Source organism: Calidris pugnax, unplaced genomic scaffold (assembly GCF_001431845.1).
Source record: "Calidris pugnax isolate Ruff unplaced genomic scaffold, ASM143184v1 scaffold171, whole genome shotgun sequence".
Classification (NCBI taxonomy): Eukaryota; Metazoa; Chordata; class Aves; order Charadriiformes; family Scolopacidae; genus Calidris; species Calidris pugnax.
The window spans coordinates 4,321,011-4,346,779 of record NW_015091064.1 but is presented as its reverse complement, the minus strand read 5'-3'; the positions used below and the strand labels follow the sequence as shown (position 1 = coordinate 4,346,779).

Genomic DNA, 25,769 nt, shown 5'->3' with positions numbered 1-25,769 from the left:
AGTAGAAAACACACAGCTCTGTGATACACACTTACATATATACACCTCATCACGTTTTATTTGGACATAAACAGTATTGTGTATGTGCAGTTCATAGAACATACTAGGTAACTACAACTATCTACTACTGTTCAGCTTCCAGTCTGCAGGAGCTGAAATACTATTTTTTTAATTTAAAAAAAAAAAAAAGGACTAGAGAAAGGATAGTTAAATCGAGAATGGAGTCAACATAAATTGGATCTTTAAAACTCAGTATTAACCATTATTCATTTCAGCACGCTAACTTTGAGAAAATGCCAGAGGCAGTTTTGAGATCTGGCACTAATCAGTGCTCTAACAGAAATTCTCACATCAGCTCCTCTGCGCAGCTGCTCACCGTCACCCCAACATTTTAAGGACTGGGACAACATAGCAGAGCATATGGATCCTTTTGCACCAGCAGATTTTAAATTAAAAAAGTGGGCAAAGAATGAGCTGTTAATTCCCAAGGGCAATGAGACTTGTTAATAGGGGAGAAACCCCATTAAGACATTAATGGCTTTGAGCCTCAGCTTGTAAGCAGTTGCACAACTTCTACCCGTCACTATCACGTACTTCAAGTTTTCAAGGGAAATGAAAAGGAGAAGAAAAAAAAAAAAGGTCCAAAATAAGTTTGTGTATCCACTTGAAAATGAGAATTACCAGTTTTAGTTAACAGTGACGACTATCTTTAGATACAGCAGTAATTGTGCTCACACATGGCTAATACCAATTTGATTATTTAAATAAATTTTCAGAAAGTAACAGAAGGGGCAAAATGGACCCAAAACTGGATGGAAGGCTTAAAAGATAATACACTGTAACATATCTTTGATCTTATCTTCCACTGTGATCTGGATCAGGCCATGGAACATCTTCCTGAAGATTTCTAATCTTTGATTTGGTCTTTCTGCCCTCAAAGAACCATGTTCACACCATTATCTTCTCTATCTTAATTGCTGCTAGCTTTTCCACACTCTCTCAGGATTATTTGGACTAAGAAAATAGATTACATCTGAAATATGTTACACACTAAGACATTTTATTTAACAAGACTAAACAAGTTTGGATTTTATCATAAACGTGGTTTGATGCCCCTAATAAGTGTCTGCTATTTACGATCAAAGTGCGTTCCCTCTTTACTGCATATCCATTCATCTTCACTTACCATGCATAAAACTCTGAAACAAGAGGCAAACATGCACAAGGAGAAGCAGAAAAGTACCTAGCAAATGTGTACCAAATTCCCCTATCCAGTACAACAAGAATTATGCAGGTAAACTGAGACAACTTTATGTGTTAAAAAAATAAATGACAAAACCAAATTTTAATGATCAATAGGACAAGTCTTTTTAAGCCCGATTAAAAAGTTATTTCATTTCCAAAAATCATAAGGCTGCTTCCACTAGAATATTTATGTACCTTCTTTGTTGTTTTTATTTCTTTCTTCAGCGAAGTCAGAAAGTAACCTGAAAAAAAATAACACCAGGTTATTTTGTAGATCCAAATACTGCACATTTCACAAGAAGTTCAAATACAATCCACAAAAATTACACCCTGATTTTACTCCAAATTTCAGATTCAAAGTGATGATTTTTACAAAGTAGTAAAATATAATGTCTAAAACGTCTCAGGTGTATGTTTTATGCTACTGAACTTAATCAAAATTCAAATACTATAAATCTGACATTACTAAAGAAAGAAAATTCAGTGAAATGATTCAAGAAAATCATTTGCACTCTTTGAAATTTGAGCTTTGTTACAGATTTGCCCATACACTTACCATTCATAGTGATCATCTAATAAAAACAATAACTTGAGCACAACTACAATAACTGCTGCAGCCAGAACATCATATTTCACATTTCTTGTTGATTTATTTCCAGGCACAAGAGTCAGGAAATCCGTTTCTCCAATGGAGATCTTTTTCACCACTCGACAAGTCCAATTATGCAATTCATCTGATTAATGTAAATAAAAACATAAAATTAGTCTGTTGAGACAAACTAGAAGTATTTGTACAGTGCAAATCTGTTGGTCATTTGAGGAAAACAATGCTTACGACTTTTAGGACCATTAGACAGCAGGTTTTTTTCCGGCTGAAAAGTATTTGGGGGTATTTTTAAAAGTACTAGGCAACTTTTGGCGTGCTTACATGGGAACCAGTCGTGACTGTTCACACATGTTTCCTCCATGGATTCACATGGCGAAAAATAAAAATAAATCACATTTTAATAGTGTTTTGGTGTTACTCAAATCCTGAACACTGTTGTGGGAAAGAATATCCTAAATCTACACAAATACTGTTCCAAAGAACCACCAAAGCCAAAGACTTGCCACTTTTTTCCTGTGTGTTGGTGAAACACCTGTGTAAGGAGGGATCCGGCACCACGGGGAGGAACGGGGCTAATTGTACCAAGGGAGCTGGGTAGGACCAGCTGATCACGGCACAACCCCCAGCCCAGGGGAAAGCTGGGGTGACACTGCGGGGCTCCAGCTCCCCGGGCAGCTACGGTATCTCTACACTCTCTCATTACTCTACGCTTATTTTTCACAGATACAAACCCCCCAAATTTCTCACCTTTCCTGTTCAGCAAGAAATACGGGAGTTGATTACATCACCATCAGATTCCACAAAGGTTAGCAATGTATGACTAAGTACAACCTTAATCCAGCTATACTTTGTACTCTCTTGCTGCCTACAAAGAGTTCAGTAGGAACTCATTTTTAATCCTCTCGCATATAACAGTAAAAGTTAAACAAAATCAGGAAACCAAATTTTTTTATAAATATTGCCAGTATACTTTTTTTTTTATTTCATATACTTTAAATGGCTTTTTCATTAAATAATGTCCCAAGAGGCACGGACAATTCATTGCTAAATTTGTTTTTTAAGAGTTGCTAGACAACAGCAGCGGCCCTCTTTCAAATTGTAAAAAAACGCTTCTACACGATAAAAAGTTTAGTTGTAAGGAAAAAGCAAAGGACAATATATTCTTATTTTACAGTAATTTTCAAAGAGTACTTTGCTTTGTATTTCTCTGTAATAAATCTGAAAATGCCAAATTTCTAACTGCTTCTCTGATTCAATTGATACTTCAAAATCTGAAACATAATATGATCCTCTATAGGCTCCAGCACAACGCTGCTGTAAAACTACAAAATAAGAATTTCTACCCTGGGATTTTAGTCCTCAATCTGTTGTTTGTCTTCTCTTCGTTCAACTGTGAGTACAAAGAAAAGCCAAGTTGCTTTGTTCAACATAACTGCAAAGTAAGACAATAAAAAACCCCAAAACTATTAATTGTTGGAACACTTCGAGAAAAAAAATATAAATTAATTTACAGGCTATTTGTCCGTAGAACTCTACAGTGATAGTGGTATTTGACAGGAGGTAGCCCAACAGACACAGTTCACCTACTAGGACTTACCGGTCTTTCTCTGGCAATGTAATATTCAAGACTTAATTTTAGGATAAACAAGAATACTCAATATTTATGCAACATATGATTTCAAAACTAAATTGGAAATCAAGTGAGACACGAGCTGATTTGTAACACAGCATCGTCCGTTAATACTAAAATTAATGCTAATATGCAGTATTACAGAATATATTTTCAGTATTATATATGAGACAATTCTAGCACTAAGCATCAGGTCCTAGCTTCATGAACCATTTAGCTAAAGTTAATAAATCAAGGGACTTCAACTAGTGCCTCTTAGTTCTCATGGATACTGAAAGATTTGAAATGAAGTATCCACTCCACAGCCTTAGAGAGCCAGCACCAGAGTGCCCCTGCATATCTGGGCCTATAATACATACTCTAAATGTTTGATGAAGGTGCTTTCTATAGAAATTATCTTTCGGTTCAAGCTTAAATGGGTATAAATTAGAAGGAAAAGAGTAGGCACTTTTAAAGTAGTAATTCAAGTCTTTTTGCTAGAGTTTAATAAACCAAAGAAAAATTTTATCAGTTGGGGTTTGGGAAAATATTTACCAGGTAAATTAGCTTCCATCAAGTACTTCATGCACAACATGTCTGGGTGAAGGAAGCAGCTGTCTGTTATATCTGGAAAACGAGGCAGGTCTAAAAATGCTGCAAGCTCAAGCATTTTGTTGTGTACTTCTTCATATACAGGCCACGACTGAAAAACAAGGGTTAGAGGGTGTTACACAATTGCTCTATTACCGTATTTGTTATCGATTTTAAATTAATTATTGATGTTAAATTTTGTATTATTTAATACAGAAGTACTTATACAGACTCTTTTAGTGCTCTGTCACTAAACACACATGCAAGAATGGAGCCAGACTGCAGTATTGCAAAGAGAAATGTGCTTGTTTAAAAGCCCATGAAATTAATAAGGAACAAGTAGAAAGTTGCTTCAGATCTGCAACCAACCCACCACCTTTTTTGTGAAGCGATCAGTGTGTCTCCTGATGCTCCAAAATTAAAAGAACGTTGGAAAAAAAATATATAAAAATACAGGTGCAATGGAGGGTGAACTCTCTGAAGAGGTAAGAGATCACAGAACCACAGAAGGGTGGAGGTTGGCAGGCACTGCTTGAGACCATCTCGTCCAAGCCCCCTGCTTGGGTCAGCTACAGCAGGTTGCCCAGGACCATGTCCAGTTGGATTTTGAGTATCTCCATGGATGGCAACTCCGCAAACTCTGTGGGAAATCAGCTCCAGTGTTTCACTACCCTCACCATGCAAGTTTGCACATTTTCCTTGTGCTTAAATGGAATTTCTTGTATTTCAATTTGCGTCCATTTCCACTCATCCTGTCACTGGATACCAGTGAGGAGGATCCGGTCTTCCCTTGGCACCTTCCTGTCAGATACACATCATAACCCCCCCCGAGTCTTCTCTTCTCCATCTCCAGGCTGAACAGCCCCAGCCCTCTCGGCCTCCCTTCGTTTGTCAGATGCTCTATTGCCTTCATCATCTTCACAGCCTTTTACTGGACTCACTCCACTATGTCCACATCTCCTTTGTGCTGGAGAACCCAGAACCAGACCCAGCATTCCAGATGAGTCTCACCAGTGCTGAATAGAGAGGAAGGATCATGCCCTTGACCTGCTGGCAATGCTCTGCCTAATGCAGCCCAGGACGATGCTGGTGGTCTTTGCCACAAGGGCACACTGCTGGCTCACATTCATCTTCACAGCACCTTGTCCACCAGAATTCCCAGGACCTTTTCTGAAAAGCTGCTCTCCAACCCGTCAGCCCTCCAGTATGTGCTGGTGTCTGCGGTTACTCCCCAACAACAGCATGACAATATGTGGCTGACAGGCCCTTAGTTTCCCAGATCCTCCTTCCTGCCCTTCTTGAATACGGGGGTGATCTGGGTTTCTGAGACAGGGGCGAGACTGGATTCTTCCAGTCCTCAAGAAACTCCCCCAGTCACCATGATTTTTCTAAAATTGACAGTGGCCTTGCGATGACACCAGGCAGCTCCCTCAGCCCTTGTGGCAGCATCCCGTCACAGCCCATTAACCTTCATGAGTCCAGTTTGTTTAAATATTCCTAACCTGATCCTCCCTCCACCAAGGGTAAATTTACCTTCCCCCAGACTTCCCCATTGGTTTCAGGGACCTGGGACTGGTGAAAGCCACTCTGATCAGCAAAGACTGAGGCAAAAGAGGCATTCATCACCTTAGCCTCCTCCTTGGGTCCTTGTGACCATGTCCCCATTCCTATTCAGCAGCAGGCCCACATTCTTCAAAACCTTCCCACAGAATCTTTAATATTTTTTTTAATTATTATTTAGAAAATATCTACTTCTATATTTGCATACTTATTCATGAAAGTAAAACTGCAACTCTTTTCAAAACTGTTGACTGCCTGAAGAAAGTCCTCCCAATTTCTACTGAGGTTTTCCTGCTAGAGGAGAATATAACTTAGTCAGATTTTGACACGCTTATTCACAATGAACTCAGCAGGACCTGGTGACATTTGCGTAAGTATGGACTGTAAGATTGGACCCTCGTTTCTCAATACTTCAACTGTTTTATTAAACATTCTTAATTCTTTGTATTTGAAATTAAGAGGTAAATAGAAGTAATAAAGTGATAATTTTCAGTGGTTCAGGCTGCTTTAGCACTTTAAACATATAAAAAGCAATGCTTTTTCTGCTTGTGTTGGCAGTTCTAATTCAGTAGAGCACTTTATCAGGTATTCATATTTATCAAGTCAATTTGTGCATAAGAGACTTTCCTTGAGCAGGGGTTTACGCTTTGTGCACCGGTTCAAAACTTTCCTGAACAAGAGTGAATTCAGGCTTCTGTTTTTTCTAGACCAGAATAAAAACAGAGCAATCCGTTTAAAACAACAGTAAGACTGCAATGATGCATTTTTATTCAATCATTTGGTCTCATCTCTTTTAATGAGCTGTGTAGCCAATGCTCAAATTTTATTGTTTTGAATGACTGCCAACATTTCCTTTTCTTTTTTTTCAAATTATCTCCCCTCAGACTGCAGTTCAGACTTGCTTAACTGTGTGAACACATGCTCCAGCAAATGAATAATTCTGCTGTCACTTACTATTACACATGCAACTTTTTGTAACAGTTAGGAAGTTGTATCCTGTTCATTATATTTTCTAAACAGTGTTAAAAATTGGCTTAGACTGCTACAGGACTATCTTGAGAAACAAGAAAAACACGCATTACGAGACTCCTGCAGTAGACCAGGCTCACAGTACTTTCCATCCCTCTTAAAAAGCAATGCTAAAATGAATACCAAAACAATCTGGAACACCTGAATCATATGTTAACTTCTCTTGAGCGTATTTGGAGAAAAATTAGTCCCAGATAATTAAAGTAAAAGCATCACATAAATACTATTCCTAATTAGATAGAAAGGAAATGCATTTTTCCCTTTAATGAAAAGCAGTTGAATTAGCAGCTTCTTAATAATATATCATAGATGAAAATAAATTAAGACACGGGAATTCAGTCATTTGAAGCATTCCCATTCTCAAACAGTGAACTATCTATCACCTGTGAAGTTATCTGAACAGTCTAATTTAACACAGAGGTATTTTAAGGAATGTAACTGCTAATTGGAGGGCTCAAGGTAGGCACCTTTATCACCTTATACCCGTGCATCTCTCACTGCATCAGGCTAAGGGGACAGCTTTCCTATCCTAGGCACTAATGAATCATCTACCCCTTCCTCCTCAAGCCCAACACTGACTCTTGTTTCCAAGTGTTTCTTTGCAAGTTAGAGAGGCAGTTGGTTCTTTTCCAAAATGGCTAGAAAACACTCTTTGCTTTGCAATGACAACTCATGCTTTCTTTTCTTTTTGAAGAGTAAACAAGTGGTGTAAAAACTGCAAATAAAAATCAATACCGAGAGCTATCATCTGGCTTATTTTAGAAAGGATATTAGCAGAAAAAAAAATGTTTCTAGTTGATGAGTGTTCATAGAGAGATGCAAACACAATTGGACGTGCAGATCTAGGAAGGGCATACACTAATCCACCATAAAGACCAACCAAATCAATCGCTACTTTCCAGGGCTTAACTCCCCAAGCTCAAAAGCCTTCACTGTAGTACTCATGTTTCTACAACACAGCGCTGAGTCACGACGATGCCAGGGGCACCTAACGCCACGCTTCCAGGAGTGCACAGTAATCTCTTGGACTGTAAACTGCAAGCATAAGCTGGATCCGACACAAGATCACATCTCTGCAGGACGCATCACAGCAAAGATCTGAAGGCTGAAAGGTTGAGGGCCGCAGAGACTGTAGAGCGTTTCAGTCATCAAGCACTGATAATTTTCATCAGTCACTACATACCCTGCTCATACCCTGTTTAATTCTGAAAGAGCTGTGTCTTCATTGAGCAAATCTCTTATTCTGCAAAGTTTCATACGTACTGCGAGAGTTAGAAAACATCCAGATTCCACACAAGAAACATAGCAAATGTTAGGACAACATTATGAAAAAGCAAGATGCAGCAAAAATGCAGCATCAAAATTAATAAAAGTTATCACCTTCAACCTAGCTATGTACCTCTGCCAGAAAAAAAAGAACTTGATAAAGACAACCAGCAAATCAACTAGGAAAGCAAGATCCAGAGCTGGGGTCTCCTTCAGGTGAGAAAACTCTGCCTCCAGCACCCTGCAACTAAACCCCAAGGGAGAAGTACCCGGAGAAGAGGGGACAGCGTTAGATCATACCCCACACAACCTATAACTTTTGCTTATCCAACCATAAATTAAAGAATTTTGTGTTACGTATTTTCAAGTTGTGTTTCTCTGCTAAATATGAGGACAACTCCCCTGTCCATCAGCACGTGGAGTTACTGAGCTCTCAACCTTGTTTCCAGAACCTGGGAAACACTCCACGTATAAAACTCAGTTACAAACCCTTGAGGGCGCTTAATAAGTTCAGGAAGACTGACAGAAAACCCTTTTAAAGTTATGCCACCTGCTAGCCCTTCTCAGGTGTTTCGCAAGCTGGGATTTCTTCAAGACTGATCAACAATGCTGACAGAGCCTATAACTTGTCTAGATTGGGTACAGAGGTTACCGAGATCTTTTCTTAACTGTTTTGTCTTTCAAATCTTTGTATCTTATTCTCACAAATAAGGTAACGTCAGATCTTCTCCAGAAAGCAATAAGACAGATGACTACTAGAGAATATCTTTTTCTTTTCTTCCCCCCCTGCCATCTTCAACACAGGAGGACAAAATACACACTACTAAGTCAGTGAAGAAGTGTCTAGAACAAGATTTTCATGATAATAAATATTCATGAGACTATTTAAATCGGTTGCCTTTATCTTCCAAAGTTACACGGAATTTTTCACCTGTATCAGAAAAGAACAAGCTGGTTTTCAGAAGCAGATGAGCCAAACTATTAGCATGATAATCAGATCACAGTAACAGGTAATTGTTTTGGGTAAGCCAAGATTGCAGCCTCTCCTGCTTGTTTGGACAATATCAGAATGTTGCTGATCAACAAGCAGAAAGCAGTCTGTGCTGGCTGGCTTTCTAGATTCATTCGCAGGCTCGATAGCTTCTGGTTTTACATGTGGTCTGACTGACTCTCTTCTTAGATGACTGTACAGGCTGTTTTCCTTCTGTATCAGGACAACATCCCAGCAGCCATTACTTACGTATTCACAGTTCAGTTTATTTTATGGTGATAATGTTCTATCCTTTCTGAAAATAACTAGTTACTGAGTTGTTCTAAATTCTCCCTTTTATATTTTTCCCCTTCCATCCTCCTCTCCTGTTCAGTACTTTTCTCCCAGCGTAGTTCCCTTCCTCATCATCCTTCTACCTGTGAATTTCCATCCAGAAAACCCTTTCTTCCCGCACCTGCATATTCTCTAAAGTTCTACCTTCACCTGTGCTGCTCATGTTCAGCAGTGGACATCTTTCCTAAGCCATTCTTTTAATGGCCATTTTATACACAAATCTAATAAGATTCCTTCACTTTTTCATCACTGGCTTTTTGTTGAACTCTGGGAATCTTTGACATTTGGAGTTTGGATATAAAAGTCAGCACAGCTTCACAATTTTTAAGATGACCAAGTCAACCTAGACCAAAGTTAGAAGAAGAATGTACCAAACTTCTCAGGAAATGGACTAAGAAAGCAATTTAACTTGAAGATTTGGAAAACGGGCTAGGAGGCTTGGAGAAAGGGTTTTTACAACACAATCCTTGCATAAGGCAAGACATGTTCATAAAACAGAAGATATTTATTGTAACAACAACAAATCAAGTGGATGCCCTAATGTGTGTAAACACCTTTGAATATAGCCTGCACTAAAAAACACATTGCCAGGAACCCAAATTAGCTTTGAAATTCCATAAGGTAAAATTAGATACCAACAACAAGCACAGCAGTCGAGTGCTCTATGGAGCCTGGGTCACCTCACTTTGCTTCTGCTGCCCAACTGGTTGAGATATATCTGGTCGTCTACAGCATAAGCCTGACGTGGGATGACACCAGCCACAGCACACGCAGGTTACACAGAAGAATTGACAGTAAAGACAATAACTGTATCAGCTGTGAAATTCACACCCAAATTACTGTTGTAAACTGAATTAAATGACCTTGTGAACCAATCATTATGTACTACATCCTTAATGTTGTTGGCTAGCCCAGACTCCCAGATTACTGGAGATTTTTCTCTCCATGCTTTGTGTGTACTCTCACAGTACTACCCATCTGGCTACCTCCCATACAAATGAATCTTGCTGGTGTATATTTTTTAAACAACATTTTTTCCCCCCTTGCCTGACCTCTGTCCCCCTCTCACGGACCATCCCCATTCCACCTGGAACAGCAGCAAACTAATACAACAGCAATCACACACAAATTAAATGTGCACTGTGTTTTATTATGAATGCAGACTTTAAAAAAGCAGCAGCACTCACTGATAACTTTTTTCCCCAGCTAGGTTAGATAGCAAAACTAATGTGGTCAACTCTGTTGCACTGTTCGATTCTGTGAAGCCTCAAGCTAAATTTTTCATGAATGTCTTCCTTGCCAGAACACAGGGTACACAGAAAAGACACACACGATGTAAAGGCTGGGCATTGTAAGCTTTGTTACCACATCTGTGTAGAAATGTCCCAGACTTGTGAATTGCTGGCAAGTGTGAAAGTACATTGGGGAGAGGTCGTGCACCCTGCTCCTGCATCCCTTCCTAGGTAACTATCAGGAACAGGAGAGCAGATCCCATCAGCCTCGAGTCTGACACGGTGCAGCCCTTTTTATGTGGACTAAACAAGTGGGTAAATTTCTTCAAACCCTGATATCCATGAATCACATAGAGATGCTGATGTAACAGCGAGAGGGTGTGCCTGGAATTATTAAAAGGGAACCAAATGACAAGGAGAACAAAGACGGGTGAAACTACAAGTCCATTTAGATAACTGCTAAGAAACATGCATCTCATGAGACTTCTTCCACTAGAAAATATATGAAGAGGTCAAGTATACACTTGCAGTTGCTGCTTTACAAGCCTCTCATCAAGCAGAAAGGATAACACAAAGGTTAGCACAAGATCACAAAATCAATTTGTCCATCTTGAAGCCAGGCAAACACGTTGCCCAAATTATCTGCCTGGCAACAAATGGGCAGAGGAGGTGGGGAGGTGGGAAGAAAAATAAAGATACCATTTGAAAATCATGGAAGCCTTCGCACTGGCAGACTCTCTCTTGGTCTCTCCTTTGATAACTGCCTCAGTTGAAACAGCTACTACATCTTAAAATCCCAAATTACTCCTAATCATTGTTGCAGAGGAAGTGAGAAGGACCTTTGTATAGAAAAAAGATTAATTTTAGAAGACAACTCAATTAAAAAGTTTATATATCTGAGAGAAAAAAAATATCTACCTGTACTAAGATATTAGACTGCATTAAATTGACACAGGTAGTTTTTACTGAAGAATTCAAGATGGCTTGTGGATGAGCCAGCAACCCACACACAAGAGAAAAAGCTCACTGAACATCCAGTACAGTTGTACTCTTTAACTAGAGGAAATAAAAAAAAAGAAGATATTTTTGTTGGATGCAGAGCAGACCTTTTAATATACTACTTTTAGAGGAAGACATCTTGTTCATTACATGATTCCTGGCTAAAGTGGTTTTTGAATAAATGAGTTTCAATATTATTAAACCAACAGAGACACGCGCTCGAGCGTTAGCTTGATCATGCTCACAAGCTAACTCTACAAATACCACTTTTCTAAAAAATGTAGTCTTTCTACAAATGGAGAAAGTAATCCAATAAGGAGCTGAACTGTCATAATGTACTGAAATTTAAGAGTTTGGGAACAAATTTTATTGAATTTCACAAATATTTTGTTAGGTTTGTTTTCTTTCTTCATTAAGTAATGCTTTAAGACAGGTATGGACAAGCTAGAGTTTCTGTTACACAACAGCAAGCTCCCATGATAAACTTGATTACAATAACCCTTTCAGCAGTGAACTTCCTCCTCAGCTGTTTTTTTTTTTTTTCTTTCAAATAAAAGCCTCACCCTTGCTTCTTTTAATTCTGCACTACTTTCTATCCTGAACAAGTACTGCATGCACCTGTTAAAAGGCACAAAAAATACAGAATCAGACAGGAAAAAAAATCCCACAGATAGAGAGACACCCACTCCCAACAAAACTAAGATTACGAGCCATCTCAACACACCAGCAAACCACAGCAGGAATTGCTGCTTGTTTTGGAAAGTCACAGCCAATTAGCAGAATTTGTATGGCTAGAATTTTATAACTCTTCAAAGATTTTTTTTTTTTTTTAAATAAACAAGAATGACCGGCTTCTGTCTTAATTTGAATTCTTTAAATAGTTACCACTAAGAAAAAAATAATTGTATGGCAATTAATCTCATCCAAATGTTAGTCAGGAAAAGAGGCTCTTACACATCAGACTTTAAATGTTTTTAGAAAAGGATCTCAGCAAACAGAGGAATGTGTCTAAAAGCCAGTCTGATGGATACACTTTCCAGGGAAGCAGAAAGCCATAGTCATTCCAGCCTGAACACTCTGGGAGAAGACAGAGCAAACATTTGACCTGCATTCATGAGTTTATTCATAGATTTAGTCAGGAATTACTTTGTTTGAATCAGACCCAAACTAAAATGTAAACACGCAATTCCCCAAAACCTGGAGTGTGAGACAATCCAAACGGCAGCAGTTTCCTATGAGCTGCGTGATGACCTGACAACCTGGGTATTAGCCAGCAGCAGGTTATTAAGTGATATGAAATCCTTTTGAAAAGCCAGTGTGGAAAAAAAAAAAATTAAATACAGGGACAACTTTACAGGATTTACGAAATGTTCAGGTTTCTTCATGATGGTGCCACAAACCCACCCCATTGCCTCAGGCAGGTCTCTTTGCCCCAGTTTTCCACCTTGTGATAGAGCAGCACAACACCACCCCTGAGAGCCCGGCCACGGAGGAGCAGCCACCGGGCAGCCACCCTCTTGTGATGAGGGGAAACAACCAGGTCAAAAGAAGAGAAAGAACCAAAATATTCTGCAACTGTGCTGGCTCCACATGGCAGGCACTAAAGCAGGCTTAAAGTCCCGTATTAAATGAAGAAAAGGAAAAGATATCCGGAGCAGCTCATTTTTTTTCCCTGCATGTTAAATTGAGACGCTATCTTGGTTTAGAAACAATATGAGATGAAATGATTAATGACTACACCCTATCACACTTATATATCGGTCTCAGCTAAAAGCAAATTCATTCCAGTAATTCCTAAATTCCATATGCTTAACTTTAAAACCTTAATCACTATTCAAAGACATGAATAGAAGACCGTATTAGCTTAATCTATTCACAAATCCAAGAACTGTGCTTACTTTTAGGGGCAAAAAAAACCAAACCTGTACAGAACTGAAGGCTGTTTAGAAATATTATGGGTAAAGTGCAAAAACCCTTAAGCTGCCATCCCTGCCATTCCTGGATGGATCCCCCGTGACCTAGAATTTATTTACTCTTACACGGCTTTTCACGTTTCTCTCTTGCCACATTTCTAGGCCAGACGTCTTGCAAGCGTTCCTTCCTCCTGGCCTTGGGATCATCATGACTACTCAACACCATCAAATTTTACATTGCAAGTTTTTAAACAAGCGATTCCTTTAGTTCCTCCACCAAAACAAACCAAAGGTTCACTAGAAAAATACAGGCATGCAAAACGTGTTTTCAAAAAGTAACGTTTTTACTTAAGAAAACTGTATAATTTTCATTGCTTAGGATTCTTTGCTTATGCTAGAGATACCCCTTTTAAGCAATGATTTTACATACTTTTGCTGTTTAATCATTCCTCAACATTTTTCAAGTCGAATAAGAAACATCTCCAGATCTTTAAATCTGAAACTTTAAAGGATGGTATTTGGTTCACCTAACTTAAAGGCTTGAACTATGACTTAAAAAGAAGTTGTTGTGAGATAACTAGTTAATGAAAAATGAACTTTTACGATCTTAAAAAAAAAAGTCTCCTCAGAACACAAAAACCACAAAGTGAAACCATAACTAAAATACCAGAACAACAACAAAAAAAGTTGTTGTACCACATCAATCCAAAAAGATCCATTTAGTGCTGCATCCAGCAGCGAGCAGGAGGGATTCAGGAACCAAACAAGCCACGACGACACTTTACCAAGTATCTGTGCAGCCTCACACTATTTGTGCCTGAGTCAGCAGTGAGATCTCTGTGTTTTTCTGTTCCAGGTACCTTTTCTTTCGTGGCATTTGTGCAGTCATTTTCTGGCCCTTTTAACAACCAAAACATCCTACTGCAAGGAGTTTCACCAGTTCCCCACGAAACATATGCAGCCACATTTCCTGCTGTTTGATTCTGAATCTGCAGCCTCTTCTGACACCTCCCAGTCCTGGGACTGGAAGAGACATTGAACAGTTGCCTCCTAAACACGTTCTACAAACTATCACCCCATCTTCCTTTAAGTCACCTCTTCTTTAGGTTGGAAGGCAAGCAGACACAGTTAACTGTTTTCTGCAGGAAAATTGTCCCTACATTTGACGATCCTTGTTGTGACACTCTGTACCTCTTATTTAGTTCTTCTGTAACTCTGAGAAGAGGGAGAGTAAGAAAAGCAAAAACACCCAAGCAGAGTTCCATGGAGTATTTCAAAATAAGGATGCATGATAGATTTATACATTAACACAAAGTTGATCTCTATTACTATACTGGAAGTCAGGAGTTACTACGAAATAATTCCAATGTATCTGGGCTACAACAACGGCATGTTTGAAAACGGCATCATGAAGGGATTACAGAAACATGTATAATTAAGATCACACAGATATTTAAATTAAGGCTGGTACATGCGCATAATAGCATTGATAACACCAGCTTTGAGAGAATGTTACAAATTTTATTCTCTAAGAAAATAAAATCTCTTTCTATTTAACAAATATAACAGCATGGACAAATCTGCTGATTGATATGTACTTCATGGGTGTGCTTCGACATAAAACAGACATTGGGGGGAAAAAAAGGTGTACCTGTGTGTTTTAACAGCAGCTCATGCGTCACTGAATTATAATCTTTTTTTAAAGAAACCCAAAAACTAATGTGTAATACTTACTCACTGTAATTAGGCCAAACAAAACCCCCAAAACCCAGGTTATATCTGTCTTTTAAGGTCTCCTCCTTCCCACTCAATTTACTTTTGCTTCTACTAATTTCTCCAAATAGACTAATTTATTTTTTTTTCTTTAAGTCAACTGCTGGACAGGAAGAAAATCTAAGTCATTTCAACCTGTATTTGCTTCATCTGTAGTCTCATAACTGTGAATCCCAGAGATCATATTTCAGTAGATGCAGAATGGGGCAGGTTTGCCCTTTTCTCGTTTTTCCACCCCATTCCCCTCCCCCTCAAGTAAATCTGATCAAGAGGGTAACAGTTTTTCAAGACTTGTTCCAAACTGCTCACAACATAGGATTAAGAATTTTATCAAGAAATAACAAAAGTGAAAAGACAAGTCTGAATAGAATGATGAAGACTAAGCAACTTGTAGGTATACTTTTGTTTACACCATAATTTTTTGGTTTAAATTATCATTCTTCTTTCAAAATGACTTCTGCAAGTTAGGAAGTCTTTACTTACATCAATACAGGCATTTTACCTTTTTCTACAAGGTTTACTCATCAAAAATAGCTAGCAGACCATTTTGGTTTAAAAACCATCTGGTTTGAAGCCTTCAGCTTTTTAAAGTCTAGAAAATGATTTGACGTATCAGCATTCAAAACAGTAATCTCAGTTTAGTGAATACATTGTTGTCATCTATCAAATTAGCAATATCAAAGCACTCACCAATTGGTATAAATCATTTCCACAGTGAAAATTTCAGTACAGTGACCTCATACAATATTGAGAATACAAAAGCATACAGAGGAATTTCACTCCTCCTTTGACAGGGGGACAAAAAACATAAAGCCCTAGAACAGTGATTCACTTCATCTGCCCCTCCTAAAAGAGTACTATAATTAGGAGACTAAATCCACACCCACAACTAAAGAAACAGGAGCACTTAAGAAATCCTGGCAAGTTTATAAACTTCTACCAACATACCCAAACTCTGTAATGAAGCAAATGCTAATCCTTCTGCCTTTAAGTAGATCAAATTATAGTACCATAAATAGCATCTTTGATATAAAACTATCACAAAGAATGAAATATCATTTGCTATACAAAAGCACTCAGCCACATGGCATCCTATTTAGGGTAAAAATGCAGGAATGCTACCAGCAAACCTGAGAGAGGCATTAGCCTGAAGAGCACGACAATTACCTTTATTTTTAGTAACGCTAAAAATGGTCATCATGAGATTCCTAAGGATCTTCAGTGGTCAGTATCACAGCTTCATACACGCTTACGGCATATAAGCTTAGACTTTACCCAGAATATCTATCCCCTGGCTCTGTGTTTGGATGAAGGCAGGTATGAGCCGCATGCTCCACAGCCATTCCTAAGTAACAGTGTCCTCACAGACAGACATCCTGCTCTTCCCTGAGCACCTCATGGAATTGAGCACGGACCTCACTCTTCCCTGTGCTGCAATAAAGTTTGCTGCTCATCTATCTGTGTGAGAAGATACTCGATCTTTCTGTATTTGAAAGAAAAATGAAAAAGTACTTCAGCTTTGCTCTCAGCACAAGGTTGGAAGAATTACTGCTGTGAATGAAAGCGCCTGCAAACTCTACAAGCTTGCCCAGCCTTCCAGGAAACAAGCTGAGCACGGGCAAGAAGAGAGAAGCATCAATACTCTAACAACAGTCCCTCTGCTAATCTATCTTTCTTCTGTATCTACATTCAAGTTATCTAATGAAAATACTCTCAGAAGTGACAGAGGTAGCTACTTTGCAAAGCCTCCAAAGGAAGATCCTATCTGTCTAAGTTTAAGCACTTAAAGACAATAAAATATTTGATCAATTTGTGTCTGCAGGAAACAAGACAGAAGCAGCTCAAGGTATCTAACAAGAAAACGCAGGCAATTGTTTCCAAGGAGAATAAGCCAAGCAATACACTCAGATACAGAAGTGACAGTTTCCACGTGCTACTCAAGTACTGTAAATTTAAAGAACTAGTTTTCAAGAAACCTGTAATATTGATGCTACGTCTAGTCAGAACATTGCCAAATTATTCAACCAATCTTAGCAGCATAAATTACATGAACCCCTCACACTTTGTAACAAGCTGGCAGAGATGATTAGAAATTGGTGAGGACTGAATGCCAAATTACTTCTAAAATTAAGCCATTAGCCTCGAAAGCTGAAGTCCTAGTTTTGGTTATATACAGCAGGTGATCATCAAAACACTGAGCAATCTTCTTTTCTTAGTCCATGAGAAACCCTCCAATTCTATGTTTTCCTCCAGGCTACCTGACAGTTCTTCTGCCCCCACCATTCACAGGGAAATCAAAATCAGGAAGCGTCTTAAACTACTTAAACTCGTCAGCTAAATTTACAAAACAAAATGGCTTTTACCATGCTTGAACAATGCTGAATTGATTCAAATACATTTTTGTGGCACATCCCCAACCAGGTTTTACTGAGCAACTCCGTTGTTAGATGGTCCCAAGGCACAAAATGTTTATACAGCACCAGTATTAACAATTGTATTCCAATTGTAATGTTGCCTGTAACGAAGAAAATCAGAAAAAGGGGCTAAAACCCTAAAACCTAAAAAAGGTTCAATAGCTTTTGTCTTCCTGCCATAGTAAAACTCACCAACATTTAACCATATTGTAACAGAAATTATTAACACTACCTCATCATTAACAACCTGGAAGCACTGTCCAGCACTGGGTAGCACTGCAGAAAAGTCCTGAATCCAAATATGGTTCTCAAGGAGGATAGTAAACGATACAAAAACCTGTAGCTCCTATTAGACCTCTCCAAACACAGTCCTGGTAGGGCACTACACTCCCAGATGGGTCTGTCATATCCCTGTCTTTATTGTGGGATCACAGCATAAAGGAAAAACCATAAATAAAAGATCCCCCTTTTTGAAGCAGAAGGAGGAATTTGACTGCACAGTGCACAGGGACAATCCCCTGGATAGAAAAAAGGCAAGAAACAGCACTATGGATATTCTGCAATGGAACAAGAGGTAAAGGTGACTGAACCGTAAGCAACAGGGAAATGGAAAAAAAACCCCAACCCAAACCCTTGAATTTCAATGCCACAGGTAAATGGGTAAGTCATGAAACAAGTATGAAGAAAAAGCAACATTGTTCTATAACTGGAAAAAGAATACGAATCCACCTTGTTAAAATAATATCTAAGGAAAAGAAAAATTATGTCTGCAAAAAAGCAAAGCAGTATCTGATAAAAATGAGTATTTTACAAAGCAGAGGCCCAGATAATTTACACACAAGAAGCTTCAAGGAAATAACTGAGGAGCTCTCTGAAACACAAATGTTGCTTTTTAAATAATCCTAAGAAATTCTAAACATCAAAGAACTCTCCACATTAATATGCAGTATTTAAAAAAATGTAAAGGGGAGATTCAGGAACTCTAGAATGATTAGCTTGGCACAGATCCTGAACAAAATAGTAATACAATGGTAATGGGAAAAATGGAAGCTAAAAATATCCTGTCAGTCAAGCAACCTTCATGAGGTCAGGAGAGGAGAGAGCTGACTGAAGCTCCAGCTCCCACGAGGAGCTGCTCTGAAAAACCTTTTTCCTTCTTTATGGGATAGTTACAGGGCACCCAAATCAGAAATACCACAAAGTTTCACTGGAAGACAGTAACTTGTAATTTTACTCAAAACTCAAGAGCTGTTCTGCAGGAAAATAAAGTGTGCAGAACAAAGGAGCAAAACAGAAGCATCCTCGACAGCAGAGAGATATACTGGTAAATTCAGCTCAGAAATCAGATATCCCAAATCTTCAGCAGAAGTGAGATTTGACTGAAGCTGACACAGAAAGATGGGTGCCAAAAGAATTAGTTGCAGAGAAATACGGATACAGAAGTGCTGCCAAGAATAAAATCAAGCAAATTAAAAAAAAAAAAAAAAAAAAAAAAAAAAAAGTAAAGAAAGGAATTGAATAGCAGAACAAAAGAAAATATAAGCTATAGAATACTGTAAAAGAAGAAACCAAAGAATTGGAAAGTTTCCAGGCAGCGTAGAGAAGAATGATCATCTCTCAATGTTTAAAGCAAGCCTTTCACTCCCAAATAAAAGAGGAAAGAAATCCAAGCTAGGGAGGGTGTGTCCCTCCAACTCAAATAAAATAAAATAATTCCAAAGCACCACACAGAATAAAATGCTCTGCACTAAAGTGGCACTTTCGCAAAAGAGCTAAAGTTTTCCAGTCTACTTTATAAATACATTGTGGTACCTACTTCAACACCTATGAGGGGTTACTTTAAGGAAAAGAAAGACCTTGGATGAAATAGACCTTTTCTTAGGACAGCAAATATTTCTTTCCAAACTCTTCCTATCAAAGCCAACATCAGTTCATAGAATCATGGAATAGTCTAGGTTGGAAGGGAAATTTAAGATCACCGTCACAAGGGAGCATGAATTAAAATTCTTATTAAACTGAACACAGTGGAAATCTGCCTGGAGCTACTGACCTAATCTGACATGGACAAAACCAGACGTAATTTTAATGTAGAATGATAAGCTATTAAGCTTGAAAGAAAGAAGATATCCGGGAGAAGAAAGGAACAAGAAGCCTTTCAGAAGAAGCTAGATGGGAGAAAGGGGAGGAAATCCTGACATGTGATTCGTGATTCTTCTCCTCTTGTCCACAACACTGCTTTCTGACAAGCACAGTATATTGCTGTCATTTTATCAGGATGCATTCAAGAATTTTCCACATGGCAAAGGTAAGGAAGATGCTAACATCCCTCTCAGCTGGAAGTTTAGAAAGCATTTCTGTACCATGGGAAAACCTAAAGAGTAACCCAAAGAGTTATTTAAGAATCAAGACATCTAGGGATGGAAATAGGTGAATTATATAGAGCAGACTTCAGAGCAAAATTCAAACTAAACGCCTTCTGTTAATACGGGTAACTTGGAGGTAGGGTGTGTAAAAGGAAACAAAACATAACTGTATATTAAGACAACCAAAAGTAACCTGGATATTAATTTTCTCACATTGCAAGGTCAAAGCTGTCTAAACAAGTACATTTCTTGTTCTGGACAGCAGTACACAGTAGATTATAAAAAACAAAAACACACAGAGGAAAACAGAGAGGAATGGAAGTGAATCATAAAAGAATAAAAGGAAGCATTTTTAAGATACAGGTCCCTAGACAGCAAGGCATATCAACAACATTACTCTGAATTACTAGGAGGCCTTGTCAAAAAAAAAAAAAAAAAAAGGCTTATATAGAGAAGCCATTCTATGACCACACTTCAGGGGAGAACAAGTAGCAAGAGCAATTCAGTAAATACCCATTCCTTTTGTCTTCTAACGCAGGTTCATGGACAATTTCTAAACCCATCTAACACCCATCAAGCTCAACTTTCTCCTAGCCCCTGCATCCCTGAGAAAAAAAAAAAAGAGATTCTTAGTAACTTCAGGAAGAAATTAGTTATTTTAAAGTTGGAGGAGAAATTGAGTAAGAGGAACTTCACTTAAGGTCAAACATTGGGCTCCTCAATACACAAGTCCAGATACTTGTGCATCTAAAAAGACAACCATTCCTGAAGCTCTTGAGAACAGGATCTGAAAGATATTTATGAGACTACACCTGCCCTGTTCTGCACAGCACATACTCCAAAGCGATCTGTTTATTATCTTCAATACTTAAGTAAAACATGTTGCCCAACAGCCCTGGGAGTCACCTGTTTAACTATATATATATCTATGTACATTTAAGTTTGTGTGTGTGTGTGTGTGGTAAGAATGTGAGAATCAAAACCAAAAAGAATCAATCTACTATGCATTAATGGTAAAATACAGCAAAAAGTAATGAGTTTTATAAAAAGTACTGAAAGCTAAAGGTAAACCTGAGACAGCAAAGCAGAACCAACTTTAAAGCACAAACAAAATAATTACATAAGAGATAACCGGATATACAGTCCTGAGTCAAAAATGTAAAGAAAAACACATCTATGGCAAGGACGAGTTGTTGCTAGCTCAAGAGGAAAGGGATTTTGTATGATGCAGATACAGCTAAATCCCTAAAAGCAAAATAGAGGACATGTATCTTACGGATGTATCCCTGCTTCAAGCAGAAAGGGAAGAGGGAATTTGTGTGTAGCTCCACTGGGGGACAGATATTATCAATAAAAATACAACAAGTTGAAAGCAAATTAGCCATGGAACTTTATACATACTACTCAATTACAAATTTGTTTTAGCTCCTACACTAGCAGGCCTTTAAAAAAATAGATACCCTCTGCATTAAAGATGTGTTGGCTACCAGCACAAGCCCCAAGATCAGCAAGGATTTACTGAAGTTAAGCAAATTGCAAATAACAAGAAAAAAACCTTGATCTCCTGCATAGAACAAAACCCAAAACTTAAGAATCTTACCATTTCTTGATGAATAAAAATAAGGTTTTAATTAAATGGAATAATACTACTTATTTTAGAAAAATGAAATTTTGCAGAGTAAAATGAAAACTTTCTTTTCTTCTCTTGCATTGGGAACTTACAACTTCTGAATATCCTGCTACTGCTGCTGTTTGCCTTGTGAACCCTCTGACCATGCATTTAGGTAAAACCCACGTAGCAAAGGCCAACTTCTAACACATACATGATTTCCATAGAGGAAGAGATAAATAGGATGACTAATCAAGTGAAGGCTTTAGAAAAGAGATTCGAAGCAATGAAAAGATAAACACACAAAGAAGATAAACAACTCATTTTACACAAAGATTTTTTATAAAGTACTTTCATCCTTCATAAAATACTTCTGAGGTAATACTTCTCTCCAGCCAGGACCCGACATGTGTCTAACAGTTATGCATCATGATAAAGATGATACTGAGAGATGGAGGCTCCTTTTCTCTTTATTTATGAGGCAGTTATGCCCAGAGCTCCCAGACTCCTGGACAGAGCTGTCCAGATACGACAATCTTTGTGGCAGGTATTTTAAATAAAGTTCAGTTTGGGCAGAATGAAAAATTATGCCTTTCTTATTAGCTGTTGCATTACTAAAATATGAAGGGCTTATCTGCCACCTACGCTGAAAATGTGAAATAGAATACAAAGCATACAGTACCATTTGAATCATGGCATACTTGAGGTTGGAAGGGACCTCTGGAGATTGTTGAGTCCAACGCCTCTGCCCAAAGCAGGGTCACCTACACAAGTTGCTCAGGATTGTGTCCAGTCAGGTTCTGTGCACGTCCAAAGACACAGACTCCACAGCGGTCCAGGGCAGCCTGCTCCAGCACTCAGTCATACTTACAGTAAGAGTTTTATGTTTAAAAGGAATGTCCTGTATTTCCCCGCTGACTCCTGTCCTTCTACTGGGCACCACCAAGAAGAGAGCCCGACTCCATCCCCACTCCTTCCTGTCACACATCACTGAAATCTCCCCCAGGCTTCCCTTCCTCGTGATAAAAATCCCAGCGCTCTCAGCCTCTCCTTGTATGACAGATGCTGCAATCACCTCTAATTGCTAAATTGTACGCGGGACAGGGAAGAATTGTCAGTGATATGGACTCCATTCCTGCATTACACAGCACAGAAGTTCATCGGCTGGAAAGCCTCAGACCAGCCACATTCCTTGCGTATGAAATACTACTACTAAATGATGAGGCATAAAAAACAGCCCTATGCATGTACACATACACACATCACTACATAGAAAGATAGAAAGTAGATGTGACTCACCTTGTAATAATTGTTGCATTTATTTTTTTAAAGCTACAGCAACTTCAACCTTGTACAAATTCAGAGTATTTTGGTTATCTGGGAAATTGTTATTGAAAAAAAGCTTAAAGCCACTATATTTTTATATAAGACGAGTCTTGTCAAGTTAGGCTTCATCTGTACTTCAGTGATAAAATGATACTTAGTATATTGACTTCAAATCCTTCAAGCTATTATTACATAACTACTTCTTAATTCAAGTTTTAGCTGCAGGGAATTAGCACAGGACACAATGAAATGCACTAAAAATCTGTTCAAAATAAAAAGGAGTATTGAAAAGTCCTAACAGTTACCAAGATTTTTTAACACATTTGCAGCTTACATTAACTAGACTTGAAGCACAACAAATAATGGCATTAGAGCATCTTCTTACCTGCCTACTTATTAACAGTCATAATCCCCTGAAGGTTTTGAAGATAATTGTCTACGGAATATTATATACAGAACACCAAGGAATGCAGGCTGTGTTTTCAGGATGGAGTATTACACAATCTGACTTCCCGATCCAGGACAATAACCTCATCTCTCAAATGTCTCAAAACTCAGATGTCAAAACTAGATACAGTAAACTATTGGCAATCTCAGTGCTGCAACGAGCAGCAAGATTAGTTCTGAAACATGAGGTGTAGGAAACAGTCAGTAAGGTTTTTGCAATTAGCAGCCCAATGACGTAGCAAAAAATGTTAAAACAAAATAAACCCAAGGATGCATTACTAAAAGAACATTGAAGGTAAAGCAGGAAGCAAATATTCCTAGAAAGAGGAAGCCACAATAATACTGGAGTGGCTGGAAAACAAACTGTACAGTAACTTTACAGAACCTTACCCATGTATCTCAATGACAACAAAGTTAAGAGATGAATTGATTAGTACATATTCCTACGTATGCTTTGGGGTGCAGGTGTCAGTATCATGGACAGGCAAGACTGAAGTAAAAAGTTATACACATTTCAGATCAGCAATTTCCCACAAGCCAAATAGCAAACCACACTAGACACAGACTCATCTTAAGCAATATTAAGAAAAATAAAATAAAATAAATCAGATTTGGGTTTTCTTCCCCAGTTTGTGGAAAAATGAAAGTCCATATATGTTATTTAAGTGTTTAAGACAGAAGGTGAAGTGGCTAGACTTCCTCTTTTATATAAAAGGTGGAACAAGATTAAATTGACCAGCTTCTGGCTCTCAAATTGTCAAGTCCCGCTCCCAGGTCAGGACATGCTACAATCTATAACGGAGGGACAGCAGCACAATCTGACAGCTCTGGGAGAAAGCGAGCGAACAGGGACTGACGAAATCACCTTCGGGATCGGCATCAGATCATCCCTCCCGTCAGGAACAGCCCTATCCCAAAAGCAAGCAGTAGGATCCTCCAAGGGCAATTGTCATCTCCTCTCTGCAATCCACATCTCCCACTCTGATGCGTGGCACAAGTTTCCCAGATGTGATTAATACATAAATTTGATCTGTGTGATTTGTAGGATTTGCAGGGGGGAAGGTGTTATTTTATTTAGTCAGGCCAGAACAAAAGTTCTGTGTAACCATTTTTGAAAGACAAAAACACCTCCAAAGGATGGAGGTAAAGAAAGACAAAGAGACTGAGAATTAAAAGAATATTTTTTTTTTTTTAAATAGAGTTTACAGCCACATTTCAACCTGAATCTATCTTTTCTATTAAGGAAAGATGTAAGACAGAAAAAGATTTCAAGAAGTTTTATATTAACTTCATCTCCTAATTTTTAAAAGTTGACCTCATAATTATTACTTATCCAGACAGGATAGCAGGGAAAAAAAACCAACTACAGCTTAGCTTCTGAACAACTCATGACCTGCTGAATACAAATTACATATTGGAAAACAGTAACATTACTTCCAACATCATTACTGAGGGCTTGGGCTACAAACACCTTATAGCAGACCAACACCTAGCTCTTCCTGTTGGCAGAATTGCCACTTTCTGCTCTTAAAAGCTGAGATTTTACTTGCACACTTCAAAAATCCTAAATAAACTTTTTTTTCCTGCAACACAAACACTAGTGGGCAATCATTACCACAATATGTAATAACCTTAAATAAGGGAAATTTACACTTTACTCAAGACTGTCCATCACACTTCAGCTTCTACAAAGGCCATAACCTCTTCTGTAGATTTTAGGTTTGATAGATTTCAGCCAGTACAGCAGGAAACAGAACAAAAGATAGCATCTAAACCACGTTTTATGAAAAGAATATAAAATTACAGAAAAATTCAAGAGATTTTTTAAATAAGCACCAAAAAGGGTAACTTATTGCCCTCAGTCATGAACCTAAATCCTATTTCTGAGTGTCCCAAAAGCAGTTCTGAATATCTTTTTCTCCACAAGTACTTATTGATTTTTTTTTAACTTAGATAATCAGCTTAATAAAACTGGTTAAAGATTAAAGCACTCAGAGTCACAGAGTGCACTAGTTTCTGCCCAGGCTCCAATAATGCAAAACATAAACTCTACAACATAAGAACAGATTTAATCCATTTATTAGTACAGTGACCCAAAGAATTACAAGATAACTAGGTTTTTTTTTTTTTTTTTTTTTAAATCTTTCCCTTTAAGAAAAAAAATTACCTCCACACAAAAGATCTTAAGATCAAGTCCATATAATTTCATCCTCTCCGGGAAATCCTGAAAAACATTCAGATATGGAATATGACCTTCAACGACAAACCTGCATAAAAAAAATGAAGATGAAATGAAAATAGTATTTAGTATGACAAATGCATCTGTTTATTCTAAAATTAATATACAAATCAATTTCAGATTTGAAATAACATTAGAATCACACTGGCTAAGCAATTCTATCCGAAGCTACACACCCCTAAATGCTGCACAGGACAAAAACCAGTTCAATGATTTAACAGCC

General features: G+C 38.1%; 1 protein-coding gene across 2 annotated transcripts in view; it reads right to left on the bottom strand.

Annotated features, from left to right (window-relative positions):
* The window catches only part of TAF1B (TATA-box binding protein associated factor, RNA polymerase I, B), a 49,033-nt gene that overhangs the window by 8,683 nt on the left and 14,581 nt on the right, over window positions 1-25,769 (bottom strand). For both annotated transcript variants that reach the window (XM_014956722.1, XM_014956721.1), the window contains exons 8-11: window positions 25,475-25,574; window positions 4,017-4,164; window positions 1,802-1,979; window positions 1,441-1,487 (exon numbers count right to left, since the gene is read on the bottom strand). In XM_014956722.1, the coding sequence (XP_014812208.1) occupies window positions 1,441-1,487; window positions 1,802-1,979; window positions 4,017-4,164; window positions 25,475-25,574 (473 nt within the window). The remainder of the gene's footprint in view (window positions 1-1,440; window positions 1,488-1,801; window positions 1,980-4,016; window positions 4,165-25,474; window positions 25,575-25,769) is intronic.